Source organism: Danio rerio, chromosome 3 (assembly GCF_052040795.2).
Source record: "Danio rerio strain M-AB ecotype USA chromosome 3, GRCz13ab, whole genome shotgun sequence".
In the NCBI taxonomy this organism is placed as follows: domain Eukaryota; kingdom Metazoa; phylum Chordata; class Actinopteri; order Cypriniformes; family Danionidae; genus Danio; species Danio rerio.
In genome coordinates this window covers 29,405,145-29,425,771 of record NC_141023.1, presented here as the reverse complement: position 1 = coordinate 29,425,771, position 20,627 = coordinate 29,405,145, and the positions used below count along the sequence as shown (strand labels likewise).

Below are 20,627 nucleotides of genomic sequence, written 5' to 3'. Positions count from 1 at the left end.
ATAGTGTGAAAGAATGAAGATTTAAAATGACAGCTGGTATTCTGAGGCTGCACTGTGATCCTTAAAATAAATTAAATGTGCCATCAAATGATTCCACTTCTTAATATGACTCTCAAGTTAATAAGTTACAGGTTGAGATTAAATTTAACTCACTAAACTAAATTGTAAACCTCTGTAGAAACTGGATTTTAATCTCTGCAATTTAAAATCACACATTCTTGTTTACTATAATGCTTGATACCGATAACGGAAGGTTTGATCACATGATCAGCTGAAGCTACTGACATGAAACACATTTCTGCACATTTCCAGAAGCCAATCATTGAACTGGACGCGACCAACGCCTCTTTTTGACCAATGAATGGAATGTTTCCATTATAACCTTGTTTGACCCCGTCGATTACGTCGTGTGACCCTAGTTTCATCCAATCAGATGCGTGAGATCCGTCACGCCTACCCGCGGTTTATTAACCATTTAATGGAAATGCGATATGTTGTTTGTAACATGAATGCAATTTTAATTAATATATAGTCCTAATAATAGATTACATACATACTTCGATATTAAACATTAGCTATATGAAATATAATTACGTGCACTCAATGAGAAAACGTGACTTAAAATTTTTAAAGCTACATCCTTGTTTCGTCACAAATAATAGTATTCATTTGTTTCAAACTAACCCTATGCTGCAAATAAAACACTGCTCGTGTTGCAAATAATGCGAACGAGTCACAAATAACAACTAAAGGGGCATGTAGGTGTTCAAAACCCAGCAGAATGGCGCTGTTTCCGCAGGTCTCCAATCCGGAACGCAGAGCCCGGCCTGTCTGTCCTGAGCTGTTGCTCCCACTCGGACGAGTTTACCATTCATCTCACAGCAGTAGCAACAGCAGCAGCAGCGATGGCAGCGCTCAGGACGGTGAGTTCAAAGATCGGCTTACTTATCTCCTCCAAACCCAACAGTCAATAATTAACGACCCTGATTTAACATTACAGATTTATCTGGCGTATGGTAACAAATGCAATTAGCAGCTTCAACCTGCAGATCATAGACGCTGCAAATTGTCAACAGTACAGTTTTCAGTCAGCACAGGAGCGGGAGGCAGGGTTTGAACATTTGGTGTTTTTAAATGTTTAAATGTGGATATTTTAATATTTATTAACCAGTGTAATTTGTTTTTACGCTGTTAATAACTGGTAATAATAGATACTGGAATAAATGACAATGTTCTGATGAACGCGTGTGGTTCACATGAGCATTAACTTGCTTTACTTGTGTGAACGCACGCGACGTTCATTTACAAAATATATGAGCAATTCCAGCGTTATGGATGTGACATTTGCATTAAAAGCCCAAAAAATAAATTCACATAGTAATTATACGTTAATATTATATTGAAGCAACTGTCATATTTTCCAGAACAATTGACCACATAGTTATGAAAACAGAAAAATATCAATCTGTAAACATTTTTGTTACACTTTAAATCAGGGAAATGAACATGCGTTTTGGGTGTTACCAAAAGTCGGCGAGTTTACAGTATACAACATTGTAGAAATTCTGTGAATTAAACTGCACAACCTAAAAAAATTTTTTTTATAAAAAGATAATCATAAGAATAAGAGTCGGCTTTCTATAGAACAAACATGATTGATTTTATTTTATTTAATATTTTTGCATTTATGAAGAAAAGTGTCATTATGCATGTGAAATCTCTCCGTTATGGATGTGGCGGATGTGAAATTGCCACTTGTGTGACTTTGGTAGATCAATTATAATAGTTTGAAACCATTGACAAATACATTTTTGAGTATTTCTAAAGTGCTGTAAAATACTTGCTTACACACAAACACAAAAAAAAAACGTAGAAAGGGTTTCCGTATATTGGTGAAAACCTAATTTTAATGGCAAGGTAAACATTTGCATGGAGTTTCTCGCATGTATTATAATAGTAATTTTAAAAGTAGGCTTTCAAAACGACTTTTAAATAATTGTATTAGTATATAGTATTGGATAATGTCTGCTTGAGTTTTCCTCAGCTAGTTATTGCTCAGAAAGTTACTGTTTAAAGGTGCAGTAGTCTTCAGAAACATTTTTGGTTGTGCTGGTTGAAAGCCAAAAGTAATGATTAAAGTAAATGATCTAAATGTATTTATGTATTTTTAAATTCTGTGAAAGGCATAAAACAAAAAAAAGTTCATTTAATTAAATATTGTCGGGCTGATAATTCTGATAAGTAGCCCAAACTGTCTGTCAGCAAATGTAGATTTGAACTACTTTGCATCTGTTCGCGCAGATCCACTGATGCGCATTCACATGGACATGAGTAACAGCGGTAAAATAAAATGCTGAATAAAAACGTTTTAAAATCCTGAATCAATATTTGAGTTACTTTTGCATGCTGAAGAAAGAACAACACCACGGCTGAAGTATTTCTTATAGACAGGTAATGTTCTGTTTTAAAAGTATTTTAGTCCCCTAAAGCTGATGAAGATTTTGTTGTTTTATGAACGGGTTATATGCACAGAAGTGTTGTTCAGCCACTGAAATTTTCCAGACGATTCATGTGACTATTTTTTTCAGTTTCATAAGGGCCTTTAACAGCATTGATAATGTTGGTTTTTATTTAGTTTAACGACAAACCATAAATAAGTAGCGCTATTCCGCCTAGCCTGCTTTACTTTTCCAACTAGCGAATGACATGATCTAGTTGGTGTCTGTCATCTTTGATGTGCACGTTTGCGATTTCAGGTGGTATAGCTTCGGATGGCAGGGGAGGGATTGTATTTGAAAGATATTATGCTAACCGGTTAGCATTTAGGCAGATCACCTACTGCACCTTTAACTTTTGCAATCCAGTTTATGTCAGTGTCATGTCTTGTTTTCCTCTTTTGTCTTGTCATGCTGATGCTGACTCTTTAAATGTTTAGTTTTACTAGTTTGACAGTTTGATAGTTTAGTTTTGAACTATAAAATTCTGATTAATCATTCAAGTGTTTATTTGCAATAGTTTTTTTTTTGTATTAATCATATTAAGTACATACTTGTTGCAGTTTTCAGATATAACATTTTTAGGACATTAGTGATATTAACAACTGATTTCTTACTAGCATCTAATCCAGTTTGCTGGTATCATCCTAAGCCTGTTTTACGTGTAACCTTTGCATTAGGTGGTATTGCGTCTTATTTTATAGCTTCAAGAAAGACAAGTTTGACTAGTTTTTTTAAACCATTGTAAATGGCTAGATTAACATTGTTTCTGAAATTGAGTTAAAAATAAAATAACTGATGCACTTTTATCAAGAAAATTCACTAGTACCTAATAGTTACTAATCACTGGTAATTAATAGATAATAATTCTGGAAATGTGTCATCACTATTATATCAATATGCATATAATTTCTATGCACAGATACATCTGCAGTAGATTTCAACCAAGGATTTTGTTAAACTAACTAACCCATTTTAAGATGAATTAATTAGCTAACATAACAATAAACAAAAATGGTAGTTTTCAAAAACATATGGTCCGTCTTGAATTTTGCGGGGACTCTTTGTAAATATTTTTGTGACCTACATAAATGATTTTGTAGCAAATGCTATCAAAATTGGAGCCAATAATTTATCCTTTCCTTGTGTTGTGATATTTTGTTGGTGTCATCATAATCACTTGATGAAATTTGGAAGGTGATTGGTTAAAGTTTCTAGTCACAAATAAGTAGTTTTTGCAGTGAATTTAAAACGCATTCTAATAGAGATGGTTGTATTATTGGGAGATTGAATGATCTGATGCTCTTCCATTGGCGAAAGCATAACTGGATTGCAAGTGCTTTTTTATTTAATCACATTATAGCCTTAAAGTTATTGAATTTCTGTCAGAGTTGTGCAGCCTCAGGTCTCCTTCCCTGCAGTACTGTTACACTTTGATTTACTAACCTTGCAGACTTGCTTCCAAGCAACTTTGTGTGACAATATGGTTGCGTTTACATTTACTTTTATTATTTGCTAGACACTTTTATAAAAAAAAAAAAAAAAGGTGATTTAAATGTCGGACGGTAGAAGTAATCAATTCGACAAAATGAACAAATACTATGACCAGTCTCTGTCAGCCCTTTTTATTTGTCTACATGGCTATTCATTCATTCATTTTCTTGTCAGCTTAGTCCCTTTATTGATCTGGGGTCGCCACAGCAGAACGAACCGCCAACTTATCCAGCACGTTTTTACGCAGCGGATGCCCTTCCAGCCGCAACCCATCTCTGGGAAACATCCACACACACATTCACACACACACACACTCATACACTACGGACAATTTAGCTTCACTGTACTGCATGTCTTTGGACTGTGGGGGAAACCGGAGCACTCGGAGAAAACCCACGCGAACACAGGGAGAACATGCAAACTCCTTACATAAACGCCAACTAAGCAAAGGTTCGAACCAGCAACCCTTTGCTGTGAGGCGACCGCACTAATTACTGCGCTACTGCGTTGCTCTACATGCCTATATAAAGATATAATATAAAATAGAGTGTGTTATTTTTAGAAGGTCAGATTTTTTATTTAGAAATTTTAAATGGATTGTTGGTAGGGCTGCAAAATATATTCTTTCACCATCGATATCGCAATGTGTGCATCCGCAATAGCAGGATCTTCAATTTTGAGTTGGGATTATTGTTCATAATAATCAATGCAAAGTTGAATTATAATAGAGTAAAAGTTTATCATTTGCATGCATTTTTAAAAAGATAGTTAACCAATTACTAAAGAGATAGTACAACCATTACTTACTGTTTTCAAATATTTATAAGTTCCTTTTTTGTTGTGAACACAATATCTGTACCTGAATACTGTTAGACTCTCCAGAAAACTCAAATTCACTTTTATCTTTGCTATATTTTATTTATCTATGCTAAGTTGTAGGTTATTTGTTATCTATATTTGACATCCAGTCCCTTACAATGTCACACAAATATGTTTAAAATGAAGAATTCCTATATTCACATCACAAAATATATCAGAGAAATACAAAATATTGCAATGTCAGATTTTTCCAATATCTTGCAGCCCTAATTTTTAGTATTATAGTATCATAATTAGTATAATTTGTTTTGAATTAACATATGTAGGTGTAAACAGACAATAAATAAGACGCTGTTAGTATTAGAAATTCAGAGTGGCATGTTTTTTGTGCAAAGTGCTAGTTTTCAAGGACAAGAGCATTTTTTACATTCATTGTTACAAAATCCAAACTGGCTCTATTAATGAGATCAGGATTTAAGCCGAACATCTGAAACACACAGACGCTTAAATATGATAAATTGACTGTAAATATATTTTTAATCTTATTTAAAATCAACTTTACAAGAAGAAACACAAATTTTAAACAAACTAACTGTGGACAGGTAGGGCAGCTAAACAACAGTTCCCTGACTATAGCTGTTCCTGCAGAAGAGATCTTACCTAACTCCCAAGAAAAATAATAAAAACAGGTGAGTCTTCTGGGCCACTGCTTCCCTTGCTGAACTAAATAAATAACAAAACGTGACCATGAAAAGAAAAATTCAGTTTTAATTCTAGTTTTAAAGAGCAAGAGCATTTTTTGTATTTATAAAAAAGAAAAGGTAGACAAGAAAAGGTGAAGAGCTAGTTTTAAGGGGCAAGAGCATTTATTTATTTATTTAAAAAGAAAAAAACTCAAGAAATAATTTTTTTAGACAAGTGCTACTTTTCAAGGGCAAGAACATTTTTTTTTACATTTAAAAAAAAAAAAAGATTAAAGAAAAGACAAAGTGCTGGTTTTAAAGGGCAAGTGTTTTTTTTACATTTATAAAAAGAAAATCCACACAAAAAAAAAAGATCCAAGTGCTTGTTTTAAGGGGTAAGAGCATTTTTTTACATTAATAAAAAACAAAATCAAGAAAATATTTATCCCGCAAACTACAAAAACAATTTAAATGCCAGTTCACAAAAACAAATCATAGTTAGTTGAAACGGGCCATTATTTTAACACAAACTAAACTTGTAAAACATTTGCATTGTGCTAAGAGAAGTCACCTGACAGATCGAGCAGCAAGCTATTATGTAGCCCTGCTACATTATTTATAAAGCAAACAAATACCCATTGGTAAATTGGGCCTGGAAAATAATTTAAAGAGGAAACAACTTGAGCAAACAGCACTACTTGTTAAGCGTTTTATATTTGCTGGTGTTAAGCTATTAAAAGCTGTGTGACCCAGCTGTCTCCTTGTGCTCAAATGCAGGTATATACAGCTGGTACATACTCAACCTTCACTTTTCATGAGGGCTAAACAACAGCTGTCGAGAACAACAGCGCGCTCTGTGTCTGACTGAGCTATGAATCAATTAAAGCCACACTCTGCTTCTGTGTTTTTAGGCAGTGAACGGACGCTTTCTTCACCCTCTCTCCTTGTCATGTGGGTCGTTGCGCTTCGTCAGCTCCTCCTTCAAGGTACTGAAATAATAATATTGAAAAGAGCCAGGGTTATCCAGCACTCCTATTTCTATGCCACCACAATTCAGCCCTGGCCTCGGGTCTTGTGATGTGTTGTTGTTTCAGATTTGTGTCACAGCTGCTACGGTGACTTTTTATGGGCCACTAAAGAGCTTTTTCATACCTGTGAAGTTTTACGGCTCATTGTGAGTTGTATTTTCTTAAGTAGGGCTGTGCAATATGGTGATATATATCGTATGAAAAAAAAAAGTCTACTGTTGTACATTAGGTATTATTGTTTATGTTGTGGTGTTATTTTAATACTTTTTAAATCATTTCTAAGAGCACATGATTACACATGAATAACAGCATTGTGATAATTGCTATCTTAAAAGCACAATGTTTACATTATTCATTTTATTTTTGGTAAGTTGGACCTGTAAGCATTTAGTTTTTAAAAAATGTTTTATATTTGATTAAAGAGCCACTATTTTGGGTTTTTGAAAATTACCTTCCATGCAGCGTGCAACCGCTCTAAAATATCCAGCTGAGAGTTAAATCAGAAAGTACACCTTGTTTGAAAAAATATTGATTATTTATTTATTAATTTATTTTTTAATTAAAAGATTCGACTTAGAGTTGTTTAAAGGATTTGTCGTTTGTCTGGATCGTCTGTTTTGACATCGACACAAAACAATACCAAATATGAACTGTCGGATCTGGTAAAACGTGAACGTGGCTTTCCCTTCAGACACTAGCGGAGTGTTAGGGATCATAGGATTGATCATGACGCGACGATTACCATCACTGAGAGATGGCCAGACATGCAGCTGTGGGGAATAAAGGGTTAAAGTTCATTTTCACAACAACACCACAGTATAGCTAACCGTGGGCTGTGTTTGTTCATGTCATTTTTCTGATGATTGATACAATAACTGCGGGATTTGTATATACGTGTCTATACGTCTTTCTTCTTCCTAAACAACGTGAAGCATGATTAAAATGATTGCCTCATTTTCTGGAGTTTGCAAAATATGTATTTAATTGTGTGTTATAACTTGTAATTACTCTGTGCGGCTTGTAATCACGTATCTGTAATAGATCAGTGCTTGTATCTCTCAGGTTAAATCTGTATGGGGCTATTCACATATTGCATCTAAAACCACGTTGAAAACGTGACTCGTGCTTCTTCCTTTACCGATTTAATGCGTTTTGTGCTCGTAATCTCCAGCTATTTATTTCTATCAGCTGTTCCCCACATGCGTGACAGTCAATTTTTTCTAAATCGTTTAACCTTTGCCACTGTATAGATTAATATTGAATGTGTGTCATTGTAATTACTTTGGGTTAGGTTTAAGAGTAGAGTAATTTGCTGGTGTTTAATTGCACTGCTTTATTGCTCTCCTGCATTGGGCTCTCACAAATACTTTGTGCACTGACTATTTTTTAACCATGCTGGGCGTTTCTCTCCGTCTCACGCTGAACACAGTCGACCAATCACAACAGACTGGCTCATCGGACCAATCACAGAAAATTTGCCTCATTCAAAGAAGAACAAATGAATCGCTGAACGAATCATATGGGAGTCGTTAGGATAATTAGGTAAAAATAAATGCATATTATAAGACAATCAAAATGTTTTTTTTGACCTTGCATGTATATCAGCATGTTGTTGGAGACCCCCAAAACCAAAATATGACCTTTTATAATGCATAATAGTGGCTCTTTAATATTTATTTTATGTTTGTACATTTTTAATCAAACTTTTGACCTGAAGAGTTATGATCATATAAACATGAGTAGATTTCTGAAAACATACTTTAAATTGTAAAACAAGAAAGTCTTTCCATTGGCCAATATAGTAACTATTAACTGACTGAATTTACATAGATGTATGATATGAGATGACTTTTATTGTGATATATTTTTGTCACATCGCCCAGCCCTATTCTAAGTGTCTAGCAGTGTCACCTTCTGGGATCTGACGTCTCTTTTTTTGTGCTTTCACCCTCTTGCATGCTTTCTTTCTTTCTTCCAAACAACCCCCTTTCATTTTTTTCACAGCAATTTAATTGAATTCAATTTCCATAAGTGCTTGACTGGCATGATGAATCCAGATTATTTTTTTTTTCATATGCATGTGCAATCAGTGACAATGAATAAACAGCTCTCCACGTGCCCCGCTGTACTCCCCACCCCTCTCTGTCTTTTCGTTTTCTCTCCCTTTTTTTGTCTCTTTCTCTCTCTCTGTCTTTCCGATTGTTTATGTCAGGCTGCAGATCTGACCATCGAGAAGAGCTCGGTGCTAAAGCCAAAGCCAGATCCGTCAACGCTCGTGTTTGGCAAGCAGTTTTCAGACCACATGCTGACCATCAGCTGGTCTGCAGCAGGAGGATGGGAGAACCCTCAGATCAAGCCCTTCCAGAATCTGTCCCTTCACCCAGCATGCTCAGCCCTGCATTACTCAATAGAGGTGAGAGAGCACAAAAAATGTCACTTTTTCTTATTTAGTGGATTTAACAGTGAGGGTAAAAATGTGGTAATTACAGGGATCGTTCACCCAAAACTTTGAATTTAGTCACACTCAAGTAGTTGTAAACTTTAATGAGTTTCTGTCTTCTGTTGAACACAAAATATATTCTGAAGAACGTTGGAAATTAACAGCCATTGACGTCCATAGTATGAAAATCAGTGGCGTTTTTTTTACCACCATTGTTCAGAATATCTTCCTTTTGTTGTTAGCTGAAGAAATAGGTTGGAACAAGTGGAAGGTGAGTAAATGATTACAGAATTTTCATTATTTGGGTGAACTATTCCTTCAAAGGTTTGCAGATTTCTCTTTGATGATGTAAATACAGTTGTTTATGTACATTCGCAAAGCCAATTAGCTAAAATAAAATGGCTGTGTATCTAAAGCAGAAACAAATCGAGGGCAATTGTTTCATAATTGTTTTTGCTCATTGTAAAAAAAGGAATATCTTGATATTCATTGTACTTTGGCATCCTAAATAATTTTTGGTATATTCCCAATAAACATATTTGGATAAAAAAAAAATAAAAGATTACTATAATTTTGAGATGACAGCTCACAGACTCAGAATGAATCAATCTGCAGGGTAGTACTAGTCAGAGCTCTCCGATATTCACTGTTACTGGTTTTCAAGTTGTAATTAAGTTCTAAAAAGATGTGCATGCTTTTTACTAGTCTGAATCCTGTAATTATGACAAGTTTAAGACGGCAAGTGACATGGACAAACTTGTACGTGAACCAACATTACTGACACATTTGTTGAATAAAAAGTATACTGTATGATTCAATCATCGATTTTCAGTTTTACTTTTCATATATACACTTTTGTTATTAAATACAAGGAGTCAGAATAATGAATTGAAGCTTTAATTTTACTTGCTCAAAGAAAACACACTTCTTAAATGTGTTAAAGGTCACAAAATGGTCACAAAATCATTTTTCAAAATGAAATATGCAGCATTGTGTTCCAAAGCTCATTGTGTGGGAGAGATTGAGTTTTTTTTGTTTTTTTTGTTGACATCAGAAAATTGACAGTACATCATAACCATTTCTGGTCTGCTACTAAATAACTAGAAAATATAATTTTTGAAACCCCTAACATTTATATATTTCATCTTGTACATGTTTTTTTTTTTTTTAGCTCTTTGAGGGTATGAAGGCCTTTCGGGGAGTGGACAACAACATCCGTCTCTTCAGGCCTATGCTGAATATGGAGCGGATGCATCGGAGTGCTGAAAGGAGTTGTCTGCCTGTTAGTCTTCATTACACAGCTACTTCAGCTTAATGGCTGATGATCAGTGATATTATCATATTTCACCTAACTCGATATATGAGCTGGATATTCCTAACGTATTCTCTCCTTCTCTTTCAGTTGTTTGATAAGGCTGAACTGCTGAAATGCATCAATAAGCTGGTTGAGACTGACCAAGAATGGGTTCCTTACTCCACAGATGCCAGCCTCTACATCAGACCAACATTCATAGGAACCGAAGTAAGAAGCGTTAGATGTTACAAAGTCACCAGATTGAGGATTTTAGTGTTTTTTTACCCTTCTTCTTGTTTCAGCCTTCACTAGGTGTTTCTCGAGCTGGTCACGCTTTGCTGTTTGTCATCGTTGGACCCGTTGGACCTTATTTTGCCACTGGAAGTTTTAATCCGGTGTCTTTGCTGGCAGATCCTCGATACGTCCGTGCCTGGAGGGGTGGCGTCGGAGAGTACAAAATGGGCGGGTGAGTTTTTAATTAGCGCGATCACATACAGAGCTGAATGGTTAGTTGTAAAAGATTCTGATCTTCATTTAAGCTCCCAACCAATATTGTTACTTAATGACAATGATTCAGCTATGTCTATTAAAACTTAAACAAGTTCTGTCACAGCCTTATAATTCAGGTTTGCACTTAACCCAGACAAAAAGAGTTTCTGAGAATGGCAATTAAAAGGACTTTTCAGTCATGCCTTATTTGTATTTCTTTGGGATAAAACATAATAGTTTGGATTTAAAAAACTTTTGAAAGAAATTGAAAGCTTAAAATAAAAATTAAATCAGGTACTATGTAACTGTTAAAAATATGCGTCAGTGAAACGTTAGTTCAAGAGTTTCATTAAAAATACTGATTCATCTAGTAATGAAATTAGGTTTTTATAAGTAAGCCTTTAAATCATTCCTTTATTCATTCATAATTTTTTTTATTAATTTAGATTTTTAAACAGACGACATCAGCATTTTTTTTCGAATCTCTATTACATAACTTTTTTTTTGTCTTGGTGTGTATTCAGAATTGTAATCTTCATTTTAATCAAACAGTGTGGTTTTTTAGTATGTCCAGGATTGTGCAGCTTCAATATAAGCATATGCATAAAAGCATTACTCAAACTTCCATTTTATTTTTATTGTTAGTTGTATAATCATAAACAAAAGCAAGTAGTGTTGAACCACAAAGTTGTTTTGTTGGTTACAGAGTACTATTGATAGCTTTCGCATGATGTTGCCAATAAGGGAACACTCCCCTGCTGGACAAGACTACCACTCCCAGTTTACCATCTCCCACTGACCGCCAAGTCACAAGCTGAGTGATTTATTTTTTAAGCCCAAATGGAAGTAAATTGTTGTGCAATGGGATACTAACCGCCGAGGAGACATGCATCTTCAGAATTCCATCAGAGAAAGAAAAGCCAGGAAGTTTGTGCCAGTTTGTTCCAAAACAGCAACATTATCCCATCCCAATCTAAAGTACACATTTTACAAGTGCCCTTAAATTTGCGCGTTGCATCTGTCTCTCTTTTGTTCTGTTTTCATTACAAATCTCAGTGTAAGCTGCCATTACAGCCCATTGTTTTGCAAGCCAGTTCTCCACACAGATCACATGACAGAAAAAAATCTGTATTAAAACTTAGTTTTAGTCTATTTATTTTGTCTTTTATTATTACTTATACATACACACACACACACACACATATATATATATATATATATATATATATATATATATATATATATATATATATGTGTGTGTATATATGTATGACTTGGAGGCCGATAGCCGATATGTATATACAGTTGAAGTCATAATTATTAGCCCCCTTTTTATTTTTTTATTTTTTTTTTAATAATTCCCAAATTTTTTTTAACAGAGCAAGGAAATTTACACAGTATGTCTGATAATATTTTTTCTTCAGGAGAAAGTCTTATTTGTTTTATTTCGGCTAGAATCAAAGCAGTTATTAATTTTTTTAAAAACATTTTTGGGACAAAATTATTAGCCCCTTTAAGCTAATAATTTTTTCGATAATCTACAGAACAAACCATCATTATACGATAACTTGCCTAATTACCCTAACCTGCCTAGTTCACCTTATTAACCTAGTTAAACCTTTAAATGTCACTTTAAGCTGTATAGAAGTGTCTTGAAAAATATCAAGTAAAATATTATTTACTGTCATCATGGCAAAGATGAAATAAATCAGTTATTAGAAATGAGTTTTTAAAACTATTATGCTTAGAAATGTGCTGAAACAATCTTCCCTCAATTAAACAGAAATTGGTGAAAAAAATAAACAGGGGCGCTAATAATTCAGGGGGGCTAATAATTCTGACTTCAACTGTATATATATGTATATATATATATATATATATATATATATATATATATATATATATATATATATATATATATATATATGACATTCAATATGAATATTCCGATCAAACTGAACACATCTTACATCAACAACACATGACAAGCAGCGCGTTGATAATAACAAATAATCAAATTACAAACAACCGTTATGTTTACACGTGTTGTAAAATGTGCGGGTCCAGCTGCAGTTTGGGGTGTGTGTGTGAAGCGGAGAGGGAGAGAGAAAGGAGGAGCGGTTTTTGGGCAATGAGACTATTTTAGGTGACTGATTTGTTCTACCACACGGAAAGTAATAAATATTTTGGACCAAGTTACATGTGTCCTCGTTCATTCACCAGCTGCAACTAAAAGAGAAGGCAATTCACCACGAAACTAATATTATTCGGCCCTGGAGTAATAAGTTAAGATCCCCTGCTATCTCTACACAACAAAGAGACAGAGCAGGGAAGGTTTACACATGTAATATTTTTCCTGAGGCGATTTAAAGCAAAATACACAATGACACTCAATCAAACACATCTACAATGATAAGGAACATGGTTACTTACTGACTTATTAACGCACAGCAATACCACATGAATAAATGACAGACTTTGAAGGAATAAACAGTATGGGAGAGATCCATTATAGTGCACTGGGCAAGTCTGAACAAGTTCCGGCCACGCGTGCGCGGCATGCAGGTCTGTACAATTACGTATTTTATCGGCTTAAAGATATCGGCCTAATTTAGACATCGGATCAAAAACGATAATCTTAAAAATAGCATTTATCGGCCGATAACGATATGGCCGCCGATATATTGTGCATCCCTAATATACATACATACATACATATATACATGCATACATACATACATACATACATATATACATACATATACATACATACATACATACATACATACATACATACATATATATATATATATATATATATATATATATATATATATATATATATATATATATATATATATATATATATATATATATAATTCTGTTTTGATTGATTTTTTTATTTTTTTTATTTTTTTTCACTCAAAACCATCTAACTAGTTTTAGTTGACTGTTACAAACACCAGTAGGTTGCTTATCCAATTTTCACTTTTTCATTGCAGGATAGTGATTCATTTTTTGTTTTAATGGTTAGATCACAAATTCCAGAAGAGCCATTCCACATCTGGCCCGGAGTTTAGTTATTTGTCACACTCCATTGCCTCGCTCAATGCCACGAGCCAAACATTTGTGTTTTACATTTGCCAGTTTGGAGTCTAGGAGTAGCGATTCTACGTCAGACTGTTCAGAGAATTGAAGTAGCTTTACTAGTCTAGTCACATGCAACTAGGGATTGCAGTGAATCCTCACCCTTCACTTTAATGCGGCTCTGCTTCTGTTTATGTGCTTTTTATCAGCTGCTCCTCGCCTTCTTATCAGGCCTTATCTGACCGTCACATTAAGCATTTAAGGCCCACTTTAGCAAAGCTCCTGCTGCTGCCCTTTAGTGTTCAGATAATGTGTAGACTGTTTATATAATGAATCACAGTGTTTTACTGTTGATTATAAAGCACTTTCTTTCTCGGATGTGTGTTTAAATGTAGTAATGCTGCGGGTCTAAATGCTGCAATTGTGGCTTCTGTTTGTCAGCAACTATGGGCCGACCATCGCTGTCCAGAATGAGGCGGCAAAGCAGGGCTGTCAGCAGGTCCTCTGGCTGTATGGAGAGAGTGAGGAGATCACTGAGGTCGGCACCATGAATCTCTTCATCTACTGGACCACAAAGAAAGGAGGTGAGATGGTGAACCGCTTCCAGAGTGCTTCTGCAGTTGAAGTGTGTGGTTCAGCTGCATTTAGGCCTCATTTTAATCTGGTGTAATGATTTGTTTTTGACAATCTTATCGTAAGTAAATAACACTAAATACAAGTGTCAATGTGGTCTATAACACTTTGAATTTGTCCACCTTTAAACACTTCAAGAAGCATTTGAATACTCGTCCCAGTTTGGTGAAATCCATTAAAACAGAGCGTGACCAAATAAGAGGCAAGAGTCTTGACCAACAATCAAATGCAAGTAGTGTGGAAAAATACATCCTAATATAAGGTAAAAACAAAGTTTAACACTGTCCCAACAACATACATCGCGATAAGATTCAAACAATTTGTCTCTTTCCACCAAAAGCATCGTCACTAATGGCATGACAGAAACACTTAAATACAGGCCACGTCACTCCCAATGAAATTGTAAAGACTTTTAATTTAATTAATACATATTAAACCTCATTATCATCATTATTAATAGGCTACTAAGGGACTGATGTTGTTGGTTTGTGCTGAATTACAGTTCTGAATTTCATTTTTAAACAGTCTTTCATTAATATGGTGATAAATGTCACATAAAAATGATATTTAAACTCTCAAGCCGCCTTTCCCCTGCACACGACAAGCAACAGACTGGAAGTCATTCATTTCCAATGGAGAGTAGTCTGAGAGTTGCGTGGAGTTCTCCGTGTACGGAAAATTCGGTTCCGATTTGAGCTGCGAATACATTAAAATATTCTGCGACTAGACCCCATGTGACTGGTTGACCAGATGTGATGTATAATAGTGTTGTCCGAGCAGGTCCGTGTGTGCAAGATGAGAAATAGTACTTTTTTCATTATTATTATTTTTTTATATTCTTCTGTTCTTTATATTCTTCTATATTAATAAAACATTACTATTCATAAATGAGTAATAAATAAATTATGTTTTTTTTATGTTGCCTCTACATTCCCTCCAAAATGATTAGCGGTCTACGAGATTCTAGTATTCATTCATTTATTCAACCTTGGTGAACGCACTGAGAATAAAGGCTCTTTTTGCTCTCCTTTATTTTAGACACCGCATGAATCAGCTTCTCTCCCAGTGCATGACTAAACTGAAAATTCTGTGCAACTGTCACAAGGGGGGATATTCCGACAGTCATGTCCGAATGACGTGTACATTGGAAAGGCAGCTTTATTGTGAGCATTTAACACTGAAAAAAGCAAATAATCTTTACCTGAGGTGATCTTTCTCACAGTAGTATATGCTAATGTTATGCTGCGATGTCACAAAAATAGAAATAGTTTCCAAAATAGAAATTTTACGCGTCGCCTTCGTAAATAATTAAACCAAAACTCTCATTAAACGGTATCTTTTCCATATTAAAGAGCGTCTTGACGTCACATTTAGTTAGAAACATGGTGTTGCTTGTTTAATTGCTTTTTTAGAGCAAGTATTGAAATATTGTGGCTGCTGTTTCTATAGACAATATTTACTCTACTTTGCTAGAGCTTTACTATGCTGGAAAAATTGTAGCAGGTGACCTAGTCTCAGCCTGATGCATATGGCACACTTTTCTAAAACACTTTAGCAGACGCTCAGTGGTCCTCTGATTGTTTTAAATAGACAAGATTTCTGGGCGTCGAATGTAGAGCAATCTTAATCACCTTGCCTGAAAACAAGTCTGAAAAAAAGCTGTTATGTTTATATTGATGACAGTACTGATTAATAAACGTATAACTTTGTGAGACATTCAAGGATCAGTGATTTACTGCCTGCATACCCGTCTGTTATTGAGAGAATGACTTTGTGATGTGGTTATGCTTATATTCTTTTTTTTTTTTCAAATGGCAGTGAAAAGGGAAATACCTTGCCCTGCCTTAGTTAAAAAGATTCAAACGTTAGGGAATTGTGATATTTATTTTTAAGGGGAAAAAGTTGTGTTTTCTGAGGCTCCTGCTGAAAAGCTGGTTACTTAAGTGATTTTAGTTGTGTCCGGTATCTTAGGGGATTCTTGCAGTCATGAATAGCTTAATTTCAGATTATTGCCATTTGTACACACAAAGTCTCATATTAACAAAATCTCAAATTTTGGAGCTTTCTATAGTAAAAAATCCTCATTTTAAGTTTAAATGATTTATTTAATTAGCTAGGAATAGCACTTTTAAGGGAAGAATGTGTTTTTGTAAAGTCTTTAAAATCATGAATGAATAAGTCATGGAACCATTTTTTTTATGAAATGGGAGACTTAAAGAGACCATATTGTTTCTGGCTTGTTTCTCACTCTCAAAATAGCAGGTCAAATCAAGGGTATTGCATTATGGGAATCAGTTCGTCATGCAGTGTGCCCTGCTGTTTAGTTTGGCAAGGTGTTGACATGTAGTCGAATTTTGTTATTGCATACAAAATGTCTCCCTCTGCTGGTGATGCACATAAGTGCATCTCAATTCATGGGCATTGGTGTGTGTTTTCAGAAAAAGAGCTGGTCACTCCTCCACTTGATGGCGTCATTCTTCCAGGAGTCACCAGACAGTCTCTGCTGGACCTCGCCAGAGAATGGGTGAGAAACAAGAGCAGATGATGATGTAAAAAAGGGAAAGTTTGCGTTAAGTAAAAGGAAATGTGATCTGAATAATAGATTATACTTAATAGCATTTACATTAGTTTTAACAGAATTATGACGCATTTTATATTTTTATGAAGTATTTGTATAGTCATATAATAGTTTTTGCAATATTGTTTGTTTTTTTCCTTAAATGGTTTTAAATTGGTTGTTTTTTTAAACTGAAAGGCTTAAATGCATTGCAATTTAAGCCCAATAACAGTGTAGAGAAAAAATCCAGAATATCTATGAGTTAATCATGTCTACAGGAATATCACTGTTTTTATATCTTGGAGTTAAGCTTTTTATTTTTTATTATTATTATTTTTTTAAAGCGAAAATTGTTTTCATTTTATTATTTATATCTATAGAATTGCTTTTGGTTTTAAAAAAATAGCAATTTAACCGGAAATGTAATTTTTTTTTCTTTGAATTACTCTTCAATTTTTTACAGAAACAGGAATTTGTTAAAAATGTTTATAAACATAAATATTTAATAGTAGATTAATTATATTGTAAATTTATAAAAGTGAATTTCTCATTCACTTTTAAAATAAAAACAATAATCTAATGAAAACATAAAATCCTAGATTAAACATGCCATGTGGTGGTTGGATTGAGGTTATCATCTGAAGCTAAAGCACAACATGATGCAAGACGTCAACTGTTAGTGGTTAAGTTCAACAATAAGTTCAGCATCTTTCACTATTTGACATTAATAATGGATTCACTTAACTGTAAATTATACATGTGTTTTATGTCAGTTTAACGAAAATGAATGGAAAATGCTTAATGTACTCACAGTTCTGTAATGACTTATTATAAATGACACATAATATATAATCTGTATTAAAGTCTCTGTTCATACTATTTTTTTAATAGTTGTGTGGCTTTTTTAGGGGGAATTCAAAGTGACTGAGCGGAGAGTTTTCATGAAGGAGCTGTTGGGGGCTTTAGATGAGGGTCGGGTGCTGGAGGTCTTCGGTTCGGGCACTGCATGTGTGGTGTGTCCCGTTGGCAGTCTGCTCTACAAAGGACAAGTCAGTGTCACTACTACTACATATGTACTTGTATAAAGATAATACTTAAGCTTTGTAATGACTACACACTGTCTCTTAACCGTAACTCATGTTGTTGAACATGTATGCCAAAAGCCTTTTTGCACTAAATGAATACATCTGTCAATCTGACTTTTTTATTTTAGACTTACCAAATTCCTACAATGAAGAATGGGCCAGACCTTGCCAAGCGATTCCACAAGGAGCTCACTGACATCCAGGTATGGAGATTCTCTTTAGTCATTATTGCGTTTTCCAGTAATACAAGACGTGCTTTTTTTTAAGCATCTGAAACATTCCAATTACATTCAGAATTTTACTTTCGCTCCATATTACAGTATGGACGTCTTCAGAGGGACTGGGCTCCACTGGTCGTCTAACCGATTGGATGCAGGTTTCACATCTCAAACCTCTCTCATCTCACCGGTTTGTGTGTGTGGACTTCACAGACAGGACTGTTATTCTACAATAACAAAAACCTTTCGAAATAGAAAACCACCTATTAAATATATGCAGTCTGTCCAAACCAGCTTACATCCTGCTTGCTATAGAGGTCTTTATTGCACAATTTGTAGCACTAGAATTCGTCCTTAAACCTGTCGAGCACAAGCGTCATAAGCCATATATAAGCAAAGGCACAAGCAAATATGTTCTCCTCGCAGTAGTTACTGATCCAGTGTGGAAACTTTTGTTTTTTTAAAGTCTGTCATGCTTTGTTGTTTCCTTTTTATCTAAAATGCTTCAGTCTTTTGTTTCTAAAGCTAATTATATTTTTATATTAAAGTAATGATTTTAAAGGAACTCATTTTACGACTCCCTTACAGTTAAACAGATTTAACATTTTTTGTATCCAGTCAGCAGATCTGGCAGTAGCACTTTTAGCTTAGCTTACCCTGCTGAAAAAAAAACTGCTGGTTTTAGCTGTTTAATCAGCCTGGTTTAAGAGGGGTTTGGCCATTTCCAGGCTGGTTTCCAGCCATTTCCAGCCTGGTCTTGGCTGATCAGACTGGAAAATGATCAGCTAAAACAAGCTTGACCAGCCTGGTCACTCTTGTTTTAGCTCGTCATCTGCCCACTATAACCCCTCTCAAACCAGGCTAATCGACCAGCTAAAACCAGCCAACCAGCCTGGGCTGTTTTAAGCTGTTTTTTTTTCAGCAGGATAGCCAAGTCAGGTCATTGAATGAGAGTATAGTTCCTAGTTAAATCGACCTAGAAAGTACCAACATCGGCTTTAGTACACAATTTACCAACAGAACAATCAAGAAAAATTATCAAAACTGGTCATTTTTGAGCGAGGTGCTAATGGTCTAATTTATTTTGTTGGTCTATGCTAAGCTAGGCTAATAGTGCTCCCATCAGACCCAAAGATCAGCTGAATGGATTTAAAAATGGTAAAACACAACTGTTTGACACTACTTGAGCTTTCTTGAGCAAATTTGCATTTTGCGAGAAAGTGGAGTGTTCCTTTAAGAAATCAGGCAGTTGAGGATTAGACTTCAGCACGCTACCATTTTAATGCAGACATTGCATTGCATCTTGTCCGTTTGTGTAGAATAAAAGAATCTAGTGTCATACTTTTTCTGTATCAGGAGAGCTAAGTATTCAGTCAGCATTCATTCAAACTGTGCTGTTTCTTGATAAAAACACACTAAAATGTTATTTTAAAAAAAATATATCATAAACAATTATGCTACTTCAAGGGCAATGTATTACCGCCAGATTTAGATGATTTAAAACCATGAGCTGAACTTATGCACGCACAAGGGCATCATGACGGCCCAGACATAGCAGCTCTAGAGACCACTAGAAATTGATGTGATAATCGTCACTAGGCTGTGTGTGTTAAAGATGTAATATCTGGAACAACAATGTGAACTGTATATACATGTGTGTGAAGTATGTGATGTTCGCTGGACATGTAGAATGTAGCCTATTGGTTTTAACTTATTTCCGGTGTCGTTTTAGTAACGTCAGTTACATGGCTTTAATGCATATCGCTGTTGTTTTTCTTCATGAACTGTCATGTTGTTTTCCCCCTCATTTTAAACGAGTGTTTTAATGCTTGCACTCTACTCCACGGCTCTTTTCTTTAGTTTAAGTGCCTGACGGAGTTCGTTTCTCTTTGCCATCTCTCTCATCTTTTTGTCTGTATTGAGCTGAAGGGGGCGCTGCTGCACTCAAGTTTGGTTTGTTTTGTTTTCTGATGGTTTTCAAAGATGTCTTTACTTTTTCCTGTTACTGTATTTTTACAAATAAACTCTATTTACTTCCAAATATGTAACATGGCTTTTGATTAGTAGTTTTAGTTTTATGTATAATAACTGGTTGTATTATGTTTGGAAATGTCCTGTAACGTTAGACTTTATGTTATATTTTGTTCCATTACTTTTCTGTTGGTTATTTTCATGGACTGGTTATTCCCTTCTTTATAGCCAGTATTTATCACCTAGCTTTTTTCAGTTTTTTTTAAAATAAATAGTAATATGTTAAATAATATTATTCTAGGGGTGTCTCGTGCCGCTGCGTAAAAAATATGCT

At 34.8% G+C, this 20,627-nt stretch overlaps 1 protein-coding gene across 6 annotated transcripts; it reads left to right on the top strand.

The window, feature by feature from the left end:
• The first annotated feature begins 708 nt into the window (after positions 1-708).
• bcat2 (branched chain amino acid transaminase 2) lies at positions 709-20,370 on the top strand. Of its 6 annotated transcripts, XM_087242494.1 has the most exons (12): positions 798-923; positions 6,403-6,477; positions 6,586-6,665; positions 8,524-8,932; positions 10,131-10,241; positions 10,362-10,481; positions 10,556-10,719; positions 14,271-14,413; positions 16,901-16,986; positions 17,928-18,068; positions 18,233-18,307; positions 18,425-20,363. In XM_087242494.1, exons 1-12 carry the CDS (start codon positions 906-908, stop codon positions 18,464-18,466), a joined length of 1,464 nt encoding a protein of 487 aa, XP_087098620.1. In that variant the 5' UTR covers positions 798-905; the 3' UTR covers positions 18,467-20,363. The 6 variants fall into 6 exon arrangements, with proteins under 6 accessions (NP_001296456.1, NP_001002676.3, XP_087098620.1 ...); NM_001309527.2 differs by lacking the exon at positions 6,586-6,665 and having other exon boundaries at positions 709-923; positions 8,732-8,932; positions 18,425-20,370; NM_001002676.3 differs by lacking the exon at positions 6,586-6,665 and having other exon boundaries at positions 744-923; positions 18,425-20,370.
• Positions 20,371-20,627: the final 257 nt, after the last annotated feature.

Excerpts from the sequence above, each read along its gene's own strand:
- bcat2 (XM_087242494.1), top strand. Across the intron at positions 6,478-6,585 it reads TCGTCAGCTCCTCCTTCAAG|ATTTGTGTCACAGCTGCTAC; the intron begins GTACTGAAATAA and ends TTGTTGTTTCAG. Across the intron at positions 14,414-16,900 it reads CTGGACCACAAAGAAAGGAG|AAAAAGAGCTGGTCACTCCT; the intron begins GTGAGATGGTGA and ends GTGTGTTTTCAG.